Consider the following 16376-nt stretch of genomic DNA (forward strand, 5'->3'; position numbering starts at 1 on the left):
GCAGACTTCTTCCTGTTCTTTCCACTGGAGGACACTGAAGTGAAAAGAAGGAACTAAGCACTGCTTCAAGGTTTGAATCCCAGCACAGAGGGACCAAAATGTCTAAAATCCAGCTTCAGTCCCTGACAATAAGAAACAGGGTCAGAAATGCGTGCTTAGTGCAGGGATTGGTATTCCATTTAGCTAAATCCAAAATACACCTCCATGAGATTATGCTGAATTCAGAAAAAAGCTTTTTTAATCTGCTGTCTTTCATTAAATATATGCCCAATGAGAAAGCAAATATTTTTTTGCCTCCACAAGTAGATGAAACAGCAACTATGATCCATGTCCAGTACCACACCAATCAACAAGGACAGGCTGGTACACATTGAATATCCACCAATCACCCACCACGTGGACCAAGGTCCAGATTTTTCACTGCTGTCCCATGAACATTTCAATGTAGAAAGCACAAACCCAAGTTGAAAGCACATCAGATACCACTACTAACAATCATGAATTTCCTATCATCACTTCTATCACTTTTTCTTAGTAGAATACAGCAGGCAACTTATTGAATCTTAGCTCTGTCTTGTGTGTGGGAGAGAAAAAGCACATCTCAATTCACGAGCTTTGGTAGAAAATGAACTGGTGTTTGTACGACATGATCTACAAAGTGAACACACAAAGGCGTTTTGATGTTGTATCATAGTGCACCTCCCAGCCAAACCAGCAAGGGCATGTCTACTGGCACCAGAGAGATAACAAAATTAACGTTTCTTGTGCAAATCAACGTGAGACACGGTGACCAATGACTTAAAAAAAAAAATCTCAACGTTCAGCACTGTAACACATCAAAGCTGGCAGATCAGATCGGGTTATATTATTACTTCTGAACATCACAGAGAATCTGGTTCCTTTTATTTTCATAAACATGCTTCTTTCAGGAAGAAAAAAAAACACACCCACCCTACCATGTTCTTCAGCAGGTCCAGATGCACTACACCTTGTACAGAAGTACAGACACTAATTAGAGTTTAATATTTCAAAAATAACTATTTTTAAAATTTCATGTAATTCTGGGAAACGTTTAACACTGACAGACAGCACGTTCAGTTCAGTGTGTGGATTCCATTTAGAACCTCGGGCAGCCCTCTAGCTGTCAGTCTTTGATCTCACTCCGTATTAACCTTTTTTCAAACCAACACTGACTGCAGAAGCTGCAGAGTTAAGCAGGGCACACTGGAAAATCTTACACTCAGGAAAATGCTATTTATCCAGCTAAGGATTAGGATTTTCTGGTGGTTTGTTTTGTATTTAATTTTTACGGCATATGGTGTAATATTCAATTTCCAAATATTTATCCATGTAGCCTTTAATAAGCCTCTGACTAAACTCATTTTGCAGACTTTCACCTAGCAGCAATTTCATCCTCACTGATGAACAAAAGCCTCTATTTAAAAGGAGAACATGGACTGCAAAAGATGACAATGGCCAGAAGAGAAAATGCACGTGCATTCTGCATTACCTGAAGCAATACAGGAGCTGAAGTTTTTGTCATGCAGTGCTAACCTAATTTGGAAGTATTAGAAACAAACAACAGCAACAAAAATAAAACACAGAAAAACATTTACAAGAAAGTAGCAGTGATATTTCAGTGTGAAGCACAGCCTAGAAAGTCCCAGATAAAGAGAACACCCGGAGAATATTCATCTGCAAAGTGAGTCTTTCAGCATGATTTCATTTTAATGTTTACTTGCCTATATGACGAACTTGTTGCTATATGATTTAAATCATATTATTGCCTATTTGATTTAAACTTGACAAGAATATTTCAAAAGTTATTTCAGTTTCAAAAATGCTTAGTCTACCTTGAACACAATGCATTTGATTCTGTTTACAGTGCTGTTTCTGTTTGAATTCAACATCATTTGGCATGTGGTTAACACTGCATTCTCTGTAACTGTCAGTTATGGAAAACAGAAAGGAAGAAAGAGGAACAAGTAATGTGGAAGAGCCCACTAAAACCCTACAGTCCTTGTGGATGTACTCAGTAGCAGACATAGTACTTACTGCCCACCGATACGGTTTTCAGATTTTTGATAAATTGTACCCCTTAACAGAAAGCTACAATAAGGAAATACAGGCCCTGTTTTCATTCTACTTACACCGATGCTATAAGAAAGGACACTTCAAGTACTGGTATTTTAGACCATAGATTCTGAAAAACAAGTGAAACTGAGCTGCTCAGTAGCTCCAGTGAACAGGACTTTCACCATGGGAATTGGCCATCAGCAGATATGATCGGTCTTGACCTGGAAAGGTGACTAGCACAACCAGCCAGTGCAGCTGAGTGCCCTGAACATTCTGAATGGCACAAAGCATATTAGCACTTGTAAATGAAAGTAAACTCTATTTTTTCACAGAGAAGATAATGACTTCACAAGCTACAGGGGCTCAGTTACTTGTTCTGTCTCACCTACAGTTCTATCAAAATTCTGTGTCTGTACAGCATTGGAAAACATGGCATTTCCTTAGCTGTATTGCAGGCAAAAAGAGACCCCCTGCAACTATCAATTCTAAGGTAGCTCTCTGTAATCAGAGTGAATTAAATTACACCTTGAATGAATCAACACAGCACAAGTTAAGAAGTGGCAAGGCATGCAAGCAGAGACTTGCACTTTCAAGGAACAAGAACTGGCAGAATCAGGCACAAAGATGCATTTACAATAAGCTGTACTCATACTACAGTTTATCTGCTCCAAAGAAGTAAAAGTTTGATAGCACCAAAGCAGAAGAGAAACAAACGCTTGTAGACTGCAGCAGGGCAGCCTGAGATCTCATGGCAGCTTATAAACCAAAAACACTGGTAGGACTTCCTGTTCATTTACTTTAAAAATATAACACAACCACAGTATTCTAGGTTTACAGGGCGAACCATTTTACAGCTTGTTGCTTTCAACATTAAAATCCACCTACATGTACCCCAAATAAAGAGACAGTGGTTACACGTAAAAACGTTTTCCACTTCTTTTCTTTTTGGGACAGAAATATTCAGAATATCCTTGGTTGCTTTCTATATCTCTCCCATTACTTGTGTGAAGTTTACTAACTCATGTCTTTTCTACTAATTTAGTTTAGGGAGATTTGGGAGAAAAGTCACATTAATATTAGTTCTAAACAAAAGCATCAAACTTCATTGTTTGAAGAATTGTGAACAGTTACAGTATTTCTCTTGCAGGTCTCAAACTGCACTTAACTGTAACATACGTCAGTTTTCCACGGGGGGGCACAGCAACAGAGCCAGTACAGCGCCCAATATTCCCCATTCTGAACAGACCTGGAAATCTAAATGACAATCAGTTCTTTCTTATTTTGCAATCTACAGCACAAATTCTGCACCCTTCACGTGGAAAACTAACGTCGAGAAAATGTCATAGATGCTTCAGTGAAAACCAACAGTATCAAGTTAGTGCAGGTTGCAGTGTCTGCTTTGCATGGGATTCCTAGCTGAACGCTGAATAATTCACAGATCTCTTTAATGTTATTAACACATCAGACTTAATATCATTAGCCAACATACTAACATCAACCTACCAGGTTTATGTAAACACAAGAAGCAATTTAACCTGTATTTGAGGTTTGTGTTTTTAAGATAGTATCTCATTCTACCAACGTGTGTAAGGAGTTAGAAATCAAAATTATTGAAGACTTCTACATATAGAATTACCATTAAAATTTGGTACTGAATTCACTACGTCAAGTGAAAACCTGTATCCCCCCTCTTTCAGTTTAAAACCATTCCCCCTTAGCCTATCACTATCCACCCCAGTAAAAAGTCGTCCTCCATCCTGTTTCTAAGCTCCCCTCAAGTGCTGGAAGGCTGCAATGAAATTTCTCCTGAACCTTCTTTTCGTAGCTTTCGGCTCCTGCTTTTTGTTGTGACATCTCCAGAGTGAATGCATTTCAATCCTCCTGGTACTCCCATTCTTTCAGAACCGGGTGATTATTGCAGCTGAACACAGCTTCCTCTTGGACAAAAAAAAAAGAAGCTTGGAAAATGTTATGCCTTCAAAGTCATGTGGCATCCACACAGACCTCCTTACAGCCACCCCTGCAGTCAGATTCACCTCCCTGTTGTGTTCCTAATGCCTCCTCTAAAAGTCAGCTGTATCTCTAGATCAATGATATAGCCCAGAAACAAGAGGAAGCGATTCTGATAGTAAACCGTGTGATGTTTCATTCAGAACATTGGTGAACACATCTGGATTTTAGCAATCATGATCCTACCACCTACACAGTAGAAGTACATGGTATAATTAACCCGGAGAAAGACTCTTTAGAAAGAAGAGACTGTGCCAGTAAGAAACATTATTCCACTTAACTCCATTCTTCAGGCAAAGATTGGTATTTGTTGGAAAACTGCATTGATCATGTCACTGCCAAGACATCACAAGCATGGATTACAGCGAGGTACGCTGTTCTAGATGTATATGATCTGCCACCATGTCACTTAAAACAGCTGATACTGAAAAGAAGGATGCAGTAGAAACTGAGTTATGTGATGCAGAAGCACATACTTACTAACCGTAAAATACAAGCAAGAAACCTTAAAATACAAGCTTCTCATGCCTGTCTACAACTGGAAGCAAATCACTTCATCTTGTTACTTTTAATTTGAATATCAGTCCTCAGTCAAACCTCACTCTGTGACAGTCTGAGCAGAGACTGCGTCACATCATTCAGAGAAAGCAGGAAAAAATATACCAAATGCTGCACTGGAAACATGCCACAGCCCTCGTTCCTTATTAACCTCACAGCTCCTTATGGATTCCACCTCAGTAATTAAACTGCACCCCTGGAAGTTGACCACCTCCATTACAGCGCTGCTACTCAACATCATTTCCTGAGCGCTCAGCCTGCAACAGACCAAAATACCAAGAGAAGTTTAACAAAAACACATCATCATACGAGCACATGACTTCCAACCAATACAGAGTTAGCGAGCACTGAGGCTCTGCAGGAAATGAAATCCTCTGCCAAAAAAAATGACTTCTCTGAAAAAGATAATCAAGATTTCATAAGAAAAATGTCTATTTTCCCACTGCCAACCAACAGGAGATGCCCATCCTGCAAGCTGGTGCTTTCACAGCTCACATGCTGCTGTTGTGAAGCTGGAGCTCGTTTATTTCACTTTCATAAAAACTCATTTTTTGCCCTTTTTCTAATGTCCGCTGTCTGATGTGACTGAGCACATCACAGTATCACACACAGCTGCAGCTCCCCTCACACCTCCGGGATAAACACACAGAGCTCTTTGGAGGCAGAAGACCTGCTCACAGCTGTGTGTGTTAACCTGGATCCACCTTGCCAGCATCCTCAGAATCATCCGTGTTTGCAATAACAACACCAGAACTTGGCTCGTTACAAAGTAATAACAAATGCCACAATATAACTGCACGAGCGTCACCAGCCAGCTGCTCCTCGGATCCGCTCTATCGCTACGGACCGAGCTCAATGACAGCCGGGACCCGCTGCTCACAATGGGACCGGCAGCTCCAAAGGCCGAGAGCGGCCGCGACGCGGAGGGACGATGCCGGCAGCCGGCGGGGAGAGCGGCGGGGCCTGGGCTGCACCGAGCCACCCTGAGCGCCGCGAGGAAAGGGAAGGAGGGAACGGCGAGTGATCCAGCACGGACAGGAGGAACGGAAAGTCGCGACATGGGCGATGGCAGCGGAACGAAACGGAACGAAACGGAACGAAACGGAACGAAGGCAGCGGAACACAACGGAACGCAGCGGAACGCAGCGCCGCCCGCCTGGAGCTCCGGCCGGGGCAGGCGCTGGGGGAGCGGAGCCGGCGGCAGCGGAGAACGGCCGCGAGCAGAGCGCTCCTCATCGCCGGGTCAGAGCGGGGCCGGGCGGCCGCCCCTCACCTGGTAGATGGCGGCCCAGCTGGCGGCCTGGTCGAGCCGGTGGAACTCCTTCTCCATCTCCATGGCCGGAACAACGCGCCCGGCCTGGCCCCGCTGCTCCGGCTCCAGCTGCTGCTGCCTCGGCCCGGGCTGCCCGCTCCGCATCTCACCCCGCCCTGCTGGGCCGGAACTACGCAGCCCGACACCAGACGCGACGTCCGGGGCGGCCGCAGCCGCGGGGTTGGAGGGGGAGCGAGATGTGTTGGTTTGGAGCCGGGAAATGAGTTACTGAGCTTAGGAACGTTAAAGCTTTAGTTTGCATTTCTGATAAAATTCAGCATTGTGAGATTACCTGCGTTAAATCAGCCAACATCATGAATAGCAATCCAGCTGCCTGCAAATACGATCCATGCTGCTGCTGTGCTGTCTGAGTGCAGCTCTGTAGTCACTAAGCCAGCTGTAGCAGGCGGCATCTCCAGCGTCCAACTGCTGTTAACTTGCTATTAACAGTCACCACACCTAATGCTACTGACTGTACGTATCTGTGCCATTAGTCTACGTTAACATCCCCTTTCTTGAGCAGAACTGTAACATTTTGTTATACAGAGCTGATCTTCCAGCGTGTCCTTTTGCTGTTACACCTCAGGCATTCCTAGTTCTGATTCTCTGTTTGGTTTTGGTTCAGCATTTGGGGTTGTTCATATGGAAGGTTCATTTGTCTTCATTTTGGTTTTTGCTAACAGTGCATCATGTAAGACTCAACAATTCAACTATTAGCCCTGGGTTACACTGAAGAATCTGTTGGGGAGCACTTCTGGCCTCTTTTTGGTGAGGATAGCTCTCCAAAACACGTTCGAGGTGATGGCATTGCTTCATTGCTGAGTAAGCCCTCCTGTGGTTTCTAATCCAGGTGAAGCAGGCGGTCCACTTGGCCTCACCTCCTCGTGAGAACAGACAATACCCTGCAGGCTGTGCTGAAGAGGAAACAAACAGAGGACCCTCAGAGTACAGGGGTGTAAGAAAGCAAGTGGCAGTTTGTCAGTGTACGGCAGCACATTTCATCCAACACACAAATACCAATCTCTGCTCCAGGGCACTTCAGGGCTATGACTGTGGGAAATGGCATCAATCCCTGGCTGCTGCAGGATCACAGCATTTTCACTGCAGTGATGCATCTCATGCAGGGCCATGCAAACCCAAGCCCTTGATGGAAGGAGTGCTGTGCAACAGCAAGACACGTGGGTTTAGTAGCCTATGGATATAACATGTGGCACAGGGAGAATCTATATCCTCAGAGAGACAGAGAAAGGGACTGGCATGGAAGTGGTGTGGATTGCCATGTGCTGGGTTGCCCAATCAGCTAGAGAACAGCTGCAGCCACAAGAGGCTGGTTTCACTGTGCAGCTGTGGCCCTGTAGAGATCAAGGCCACAACGTGAGTGGTTTCACATGGTGAAAAGGGATCAGGAGCAAAAGAAGCTGCAGACTGGAAACTGAACGTTGGTGGTAGTAGTGAAAAGGAGGTGCAAATGGAAAAATAGATATATGTTTCTGATGGTATAAAAAATCTAAACATTTTACTAAGAGCACAGATTTCCTGATGTGTGGTTATGTTCTCATACAGCTCATCAGGTGACATATTTTCCATGTTAATAGTTTGGATGTCACCATCTGCTTGCTATGACTTTGAGTGCCATCGTGTTCACCTCTGCTTCAGAGCTGGGGTGGTCATGGGTCTGTGTCTCATCTGCCATGTGACTGTGGTAGATTTGTCACCATGGCCAGCGTAATCTTGAGTTTCAGAGAGATAAGTTTAGAGTGTGAGAACATGATTCACACATCAACAGAGCTCTGTAGCTTCCAACCGTAACCCAGCTCATCGCATGGCTCTTAGCAGTTCTCAACCCTAACCTGGCCCTAAAATGGTTTATAATAAAGAAGATATTGAACAATAAAAACTCATGTAGCAATAAGAAACATATGCTTCATTAATTAATTAATATGCTGAGTAGTGGTCTCATGCTTAGGCTGTCTCTTTCTCAATTTGGCCCTGTGTGGAAGGGTCCATCTTTGCCCCATCCAATCAAGTAAGTTCTGTTCTATTTTCCTTTGGTATGGGGTCTTAAGGCTGTTTTTGAAAACTGCTTTAATTTTCAGTTTTTTATTAAGAATTGAGTCACTTTATACACTATTTCTTTCCATTCTTAATTGTGAATATGCACTTTTCCCAGTGGCAACGTATTTCTATGCTCCTGCATGGGAAATCAGCTTGGCTGGTTTTATACATTTTCTCAGTGAATTCTAAACTATCTCCTCAAGACAAAATAGTACAAATGGTAAAAAAATGTGCATCTTATGCCACAATCTAGTGGTGACTGGGATAGAACAGGTAGTAGAAATGAACTGATTGGACATTCTATGAGAAGGTCTGAGTTAGGGATTTATAATTTCATTTGAAATTGGTGGGGAAAATACACACAATTAATGCTGGGTTTGATTCCACAGACTCCATGCTTCTGCCCCTCACAGTAGAGTCAAAGGTCTTAAATATATTCCAGTAGAGAATGTGGGCCAAAATTGACCACTTAGATCGGAGGACTGTCCTCTATGAATGTATGCAACCACTTAATAGATATTTAGGCCTCAAATTGCACTCTGCACCGCAGAGCATTTCCTAACAGTCTGTACGGAACCTAAAATCTACCTTACTAAATACTAAAAGTTGCAAAATCTGCGTAGCATTGCAGGAAAAAGGCGGAGGAGATTAAAAGCATTACTAGTGATTAGATCCTTGTAATAATGCTAATAATGGAGGATTGAGTAACTGAAAATGTGGTTTAAGGGCAGAACACTTTTTGCACTTTTAGAGTGGAAGGCAATCCCTTGCCAAAATCATTCTGCCCTAGGAAACATTGGATCCTCGTCCCACTATATTCAGAGCACATACCCTTTTCAAAGTACATTAGTTTAGCTGGCTGCACCAGCATTAAGGAATGATCTGCCAAAGTTCTGTCTAGAAAGGAAAGGACCATCTACCTCGTATCTATAGATGGGCGTTTCAGCTGCCAGTGATGCTAAAAGGTGCATATGGGGAATGTGCAGAACATATGCTCATGTGCTCTTTTTACTGTTTCTGACACATTTTGGCCTTCGTGGTTTTTCTGGATGTGTTTAAGGCAACCGTGCTGTGGCAGAAGCCCATAGAGGTGGCTTCTAAAGAGCAATTTACCACTAGATGGCAATGTAGTCCTTAGTGCTCATCGGAATCACGGCTTTGAAAGAACGTTTTACTGGTAAGAATTTTCGGTCAAGCAGTAATTAATAGGGAAATAGTTTCTGGAAAGACATTTTATGGCTAATGCTGATAAAATAAAGTTGCACTTGCAGCGTTAACTCTATTTTTGAGGCAGTAGGTATTAGGAAGTCTGTTCAAGTCTTGCCAGGTTGCTTAGCTTTCTAGATATAAATATAAAAATGTAATTGATGCCGTCACACTCAGGTACAGTGTGTGCTTTCCTAGAATGAAAAATGCTATCGGTACATTTTTTGATTATCGAGTATTTTATCCCAGGCTTTTACTTGCTGTTTTATGATTAATTTTGTGTTTGTATTAATGAGAATAAAGCTTTCAGTGAACTTCCTTTTAATAATCCTTTCTTTTTCTTTACAGTAGAGATAGAAAATCCGAGTTTGGAGTCACCTTCACTTCAATATTCTAGAGCTGCAGAATGAATGAGTATTTAAGTCTGGCCTTAATACTTGTTGGTTTGAAAGCAGAATAATTTTCACCACAAACAGAAGGTGCAAGTGTTCAAGGAACTGTCTGCAGTTAATTCAAAGCTGTGACTGCTGTTTGTACATATGTAAGGAAACATTAACTTAAGTTTGAGTTATTGGTACACAGTTAGTTTTAATATTGAGACCCTTGTGTAATTGATATTGCTATTACTGTAGCATGGCATTCAGTGCAAGCAAGCCAGTTGCAGGTTTACCCGAGTTTGTTATGGTGTTTTGCAGGCTGTACCAGGTTAATTCCTGACAATGTACTTAGTCTGAAGGTAAGTGAATTATCTAAATGAACTGCTGACTAGACTAGAGGCTGGATACCCAAAGGAAAGTGTTTGGAAGCAGTATTGACCCAGCCTCACCTCCTGTGCCACTTGCTGCTGGTTTCTGTGGTTTGCTACCCCTTCCCACACAACGATTTGTGCAGCTGCACTCGGAAATGGATCTAGAAACGCATCTACTTAAAAATAAAAATAAATACCAGGTTTCCTTCTGGCTTAGTTTTAGGCAGATCAGGCCTCCAGTGCAGTGAACTGTGTGGCTACACAGACTATTTCTTCTGTAACAACCAAGTACATTAATACTGGGGGAGAAAGGTTACCAAAGACAAGCAACAACACCTCAAGCCACTGTTGCCACTAAATTCTTCATCTCGAGACACAACTAGAACTATTAGTTCAGTGTTTCACAGTAAATTATGATTTAAATTAATATCGTATTTTAAATAATTCTGACTGGATGTAATTCCATGTGCCACCTCCTTATGGCCCATGGATATATTCTGGGCTCTGATGAATGTAGATAAACATTTCTGAGGGCAGCTCAGAGTAGGGCTTTATGCTTTTTGTCTGGGAGTAGAATTCTTGAGAGCCTTCCAGTTTCAGATAAACTGACAGTGGAGAAAAGTAATGATATGAAAATAAGAGTATGCCCATTTTAGTAGGGATTTAGTAGGGGTTTCTTTATTCTTCCTGGTCATCATTTTTATAACAAAGGAAGTCCTACTAGCAGGGCTGGATCCCTTTTTTGTAACTGGTAAAGAAGATGGAAATTTAACCAACCAAATTATGCTGGTTTCTATGAAAAATACTGTCTGTGAAAACATAAAAGCACTTTCAAAATGTCAACATTCCCTCCTATCTGCATGCAGATCAATACAAATGGGTCACAGTAACCTCTTACAGAGCAGGTCTGCATGACAACTAGAACTAATATGTATCTAAGGTTCTCAAAAAAAACCAAAAAACAAAACAAAAAACACCCAAAAGCCAGTAACAATAATGAAAAGTCTTTATCTTGTGTATCTGCCCCCAGCAAGGCAATGTATATCAGATGGGTCTGGGTGATCTTGTCTCAAGATGACTTCTTTTAACTTTTCATTGTAAGAGTTAGAACTTTCATTGATACAAACAAAATTTTAATCTATTTATTGTTAGTACATATTATAAGTATATATTCTGCATTGCTTGTTTCACCGTTTCCTTGTCAAACGATTGGGTTACTATGATACATATAAATGTGTTTGACTGACGAAATGTAGGATAAGTTCTCTAATTGTATGTGTAATTATCACCACTGCATGCAGGAAGCAGTGCGTGTATCCATCTTGGGGCAGCACATGCAGAAGCAATGAACTAAGAAGCTGAAAAGACATTTCTGCACTGTGCGGTGGTACAAGTGGTGCAGGTGCTGAACTAACATGGGAAGATGGGGCAGCACACATCTGCAGATACATTACTTGGCAGCTACAACTAATGAAAGTGAGATGTAGCAAAACTCCAAATGACCCCAGTACAATAGTTGCCTGTGAAAATCATAAGATAACTGAGTACAATGCCTTGTGTGGTGTGCTGGGCCTGAATTCAGCTGAGAACTAAATGGTAAAACAATTGACAGAGCACTTGAAATAGTGTCTGGTCATAATCCAGAAATGTTGGTCATGTTCAATGTACCCCATGGTTTGTGTTCAGCACCCTTGTAGTTTAATCAGGAGACAGAAACTCCATGGGAGCACAGATTATTGTCAGCTCTTTGGGAATCTGAAGGATCTCTTAGATCATTACCCAAATTATGATAGCTTGGAAGTCTTAACATTTCTGGTATGCAGATAGAGACATCATTTTTGCTACTTGCCATCAAGGAATCTTATTGTTGCAGGGCTACAAGTATCTGGTTTACATTTTGTGGGGCTTGTGTACAATACAGCTTGTTTGTTGTATCAATTTTGATTGTTTCTCCAAAGCTTTGTGCACAGAAAGGGAGGTAGCTGAGAAAACTGATGTGTATCCACTTGGTAGTGGGGACGGAGGTGCAGGCTCCCTCCGTGTGGTGGGAATCTCATGGGCTGCTTTCAAGACTACGTAAAGTAATTAGCACTGAGTGCTGAGTCATAATCAAGAAATCCTACAGCACTGGTTGTTATTAATGTTACTTACTAGTAATAAGGCTTCGGTGTCTTAGGCTGCTATATAACAGTTGCTATCTGTCTTGTATATTCCATACTATCAGCAATAATGTTGTGATTTAGAAGAACATTGGTTCCCACCTGACAGGGTACAAAAAAGATGTTTGTTGCCCTTTTTTTCTTCAATGGGATTTCATGCTTACATAACTGATTTAACTCTGATAGCATTACTTCTGATTTATTAACAAATAACAGCGAGTAAATAAAAGATATGTTTTCCCAAAGGAGAAGAGTGAAAAGATGAAGAGGTTAATACAGTATATCTATACACATGTATAACATGTATGTTATACGTTAAATAAACTTGCAAATGTATTTTTTTCAGCATTAAAAAGCTGAGAATAACAGCTAAGCATGGAACGAGGAAGTTTGCTTTTGTTACAGCAAAGCATTCTCTAGTGTTAGAACATCATGTTTTATGAGGTGAAAAATATCTTTGCCAGAGCACAGCTCTAATTGCTGGAAAAGTGTCTTAAGAAAAAAAAAAAGAGAAAAAAAAAAAAAAAAAAAAAAAAGAAAAGAAAAAAAAAAAAAAAAAAAAAAAAGAAAAGAAAAGAAAAGAAAAAGAAGAATTGGACTGTTTTTGTTTTTGAGTGAAGAATCACGTAGATCTGTGCAGTACATTCCAGAATGCAGNAAAGAAAAGAAAAGAAAAGAAAAGAAAAGAAAAGAAAAGAAAAGAAAAGAAAAGAAAAGAAAAGAAAAGAAAAGAAAAGAAAAGAAAAAGAAGAATTGGACTGTTTTTGTTTTTGAGTGAAGAATCACGTAGATCTGTGCAGTACATTCCAGAATGCAGTATTTCAGAGACGCAAAAATCTGCTGCTCCTGATTTCTATATCCAAAATAGAAGCATTCAGGTAAGCTTGCAAGGGAAGTAATTGAGAACCAACTGAGAACCTTTTAGCCAAACATTTTTTGTCTAAAAGTAGTATTTGGTTAAAATAGAATACTAAAATAGTAAAATAGTACTGTGACTTGTAACAGGAACTAACTTTTGTTTCCTCTGTCTTAGAGAAGACCCTTGAAGAATCCACTGCTTGAAATGTGGCTGCCTGTCTGTGCTCCTGCTCTGCTCCTTCTTGGGAAAAAAGATGGGAAGGTCCAGAGTTTGTTCCAGACTGGAATCCAGCGACACGCCTGGAGTTCACAATTTTTCTCAGAGCTTTTTACTGTCCAGCCTGAAGTGTACAAATAATAGTTTAAATACAATAGCTTTTAGTGCTTTTAGCCTTTGAATACCATTCATCTTCGTTTTACTCTGCCTTTTCTGGGACATGTGCGTATCATGTTTGTCCCACATCTGTTACCCAGATGAACAATGCCATGGGATGGATGCATGACTCACCTAATGGCTTGAAATCCTGGCACCGTATCATTGGCTGTATACACTCGAAATCAAAAAACGTGTCTTTGAACAATAAAATGTTTGGGGCTCGTTTGCCTGTGTTTAGGTTTGCTGTACACTGCACACATATTGACCCCAACTAAATTACGAAGAAGAGAAGATTCATTAAATAAGTTATTAAAACTACCACAGAACTTGTTAAATGAATGACTGTACAAACAGTGGAGTTTTTTCTAGAGGAAATCTAGATTTCTCCCAGACAAAATCCAGCTGAGATAAGAATTGTTCATTGGATCTTCAAAGCCCAAAGGATTGTGGGAAATATTAAATTGAATAAGTTTCATGAATTGTTAATTTTATTTTTCACTTCTGTGAAGCAGCTCATATCAGTGTAGAGCCAGGCATGGGAGAACTATGGCTACGTACGACTGAAAACATTACTGTTGCCTAAACACTGGTTATAATAATAAAACTCTGGTGAAGTGGAAGTAGCCCAATATCCGATTATCTAATGTCTCTATCAATACAGGGCAGTTACTTGGTTATGTGTAACAGTTTTAATTCTTGCTATCTACATACCTAGTAATCTCAATATCTTCTTTATATATCCTTAGCAGTAGTTCAGAAATGCATTTTTTCCCCAGCACATTGACTGTGATGTGACTATGAAAAGAGTGGAAAGAAGTGTTTGGTTTGCTGCTAATTGGCCCCATCTCCTTGTCTTAACCCACTCTCCCAGCTACCGCTGTAAGTTTCTACTTGTTGCTGTTTTTTTCCATCTTTAAACTCTTGTCCCGGTGCCAGAACATTATGTTCCTGGTTAGAGCCGTGACGTCAAATGGTATCTGGCTCCAGGCCAAGGAATGCTGCTGGGAAGGAGTGAATGAATGAATGGATTTTTCAATTCACATTGTAGTTGCCCCTTTCAGAGCCAGGAATCTTCTTGCAATATTCATTCAACCGGCTAATGTAAATGTTATCGGTGTTTCCTTACTACGACTAGAGGGAATTTCAGAGAGGATTCAGGACTGGTGATGGTCACTATAACCATAATGGAAGAAATATATGAATCAGTGCAAGCTGCCTGCTCAATATAGTAGTAAAAAGAACCCCATGCCTGCAGTAGTTACTATTCAGTGTTCAGAAACTGAAAGGGGTGAAAAACACACGTGCTCACATAGTTTGCATTTCTATCAAAAATAACCCACCCTTAACTCAGCATAGCAGTGCACTTCTTTTGTCTGTACATTTGTAAAGCTGAGGTTTAAAAATTCCAATTCAATTTGAGATTTACCACTGTGAATTAGAAATTTGCAGGTACTGACAGTGTTTTGTTCCTGGGTTTTCACTCTGCTTTTTAAATGAAAATCTTCTCTTGGAACATCTTCTCACCTGAAGGATAACGTTCATTTACTGCCTGCTCATTTTCATGATTTTCTGATTAACAAATCATTGCGATAGGAACAACTGCGATGACATGCTCACCTTCAGCTTAATCACACAGATTTCTTTAATAGCCTGATGTATGGAAAATGTAAATTGAATGTGTAGAACAACCACAGTTTTAGCAGGAGAACCAGGCAGGCTCTTGATTTTGTAAGGAACAAACTAGTGCACATACAAGAGATACACAGGTGAAGGATCAGCAGTTAAATTGCTGCCAAAGGGGAGGTGGTGCCATGGTTACACCAGCTGGAGTCCATTACAGGGCTTCTGCTATATGAAGCCAGGAACTCCTGAATAAAGGATCAACTAAGGGTTCTGGGCTCTTTTATCAGGCACAGTGAAAAGAAGTTTAAGCATTCCAGTCTTTATACTTGTAAATCTGCAAGCTCACAGAATATTATGACAATAAATGTTTCAATCTATGTTGTAGCTAAAAGACACTGTACTCCAGATTTTAAAAATTCACATTTCTAAATGAATTTTGCTAATTGCTGCTACTCCTGGATGAATATAAAGATACACTTTCTACCATACTTCCACGTGGTAGGAAACGGTGCTAGCCCTGTTTTGGTATTCAGAAGATGGGCAAGACATTGTTTAAATAGCATCACCCTGTTACAGCAAAATACCTGGGTTCTTAGATGTATCTACTAGCTCACTTGTCTTAAGGAATTCATGATTCCCTGACTTACTGCTTAAATTGGTTGCATGAGAAACTGTTGATCACAGCCTGAACCTCTGATTAACCATCTGGGGCAATCAATGAGTCAGCTGTGGGAGCACAGGTGAAGGTAATTCAACTGTGCTACAGGAAGGGGGGAAGCTCTGCTCTGCCTCTCCTAGATCTCATCCAAGGGCTGACCACCACTAAAGCAGGATCTTTTTCTGGAGATGTTTCTATGTGGAGTTTTGCAGTGAGCCTTGGAGTTGGTGAGTGTTGGCATCATAGTTTGGGGCTATTTTGCAGCTTACTGCAAGTGGGCAGGGGTGTAATGGTGTGGTGTCATGTGGGAAGTAGCCAGAGCAGGTGGGTTACTGAACAGAGGAGAACATTGCAGGGCTTGTTGTTTGCTGATATGTCAGACATAAAAGCAGTAAGCTTTTAAGAAATATAAACAGATAAATAAGAAATACCTGTAAGCTATGGAGCCAAAGGTACCTCTAGTATGACTGAACAACTCGGGCACTTGGCTCTGGAGCTGTACAGTGAAACATAATTGCCGTCCTTCCAGGAGAAACAGCTCATCTCAGTAAAGTGCCATTTTGCAGTTGTATCTACTTTTGTGTTCTGGGTCTCTCCAAGTGCATCTTATGTACCTCTTTGCACCTCTCGCCTCTTAATATAAGCCTGCAGAGGTCTGTAGCATTGACCAGGTCTGAGGCTTTAGTGCTCCAGAGCTCTTTTTCTTAGAAGCTGTAACAGATCCATTTATTTTTTCC

At 41.1% G+C, this 16376-nt stretch overlaps 1 protein-coding gene and 1 long non-coding RNA gene across 4 annotated transcripts in view; one reads left to right on the forward strand and one right to left on the reverse strand.

Annotated features, from left to right (window-relative positions):
- PTPN1 (protein tyrosine phosphatase non-receptor type 1) overlaps positions 1–6081 on the reverse strand; it is a 26585-nt gene extending 20504 nt beyond the window's left edge. For 2 of the 3 annotated variants that reach the window (XM_015881772.2, XM_015881773.2), the window contains exon 1: positions 5918–6029. Coding sequence is in view for 1 of the 3 variants with exons in the window: in XM_015881768.2 (XP_015737254.1) it covers positions 5918–6061 (144 nt within the window). In the remaining 2 variants the exon portion in view is untranslated. Of the gene's footprint in view, positions 1–5917 lie in introns of all 3 variants that reach the window. The other variant, XM_015881768.2, reaches the window with a different exon arrangement.
- Positions 1–16376, forward strand: part of LOC107323065 — a 43928-nt gene that overhangs the window by 14583 nt on the left and 12969 nt on the right. Inside the window, exons 4-5 of the long non-coding RNA XR_004309437.1 lie at positions 1390–9758; positions 13158–15866. This is a non-coding gene — a long non-coding RNA (uncharacterized LOC107323065). The remainder of the gene's footprint in view (positions 1–1389; positions 9759–13157; positions 15867–16376) is intronic.

Source organism: Coturnix japonica, chromosome 20 (assembly GCF_001577835.2).
Source record: "Coturnix japonica isolate 7356 chromosome 20, Coturnix japonica 2.1, whole genome shotgun sequence".
Classification (NCBI taxonomy): Eukaryota; Metazoa; Chordata; class Aves; order Galliformes; family Phasianidae; genus Coturnix; species Coturnix japonica.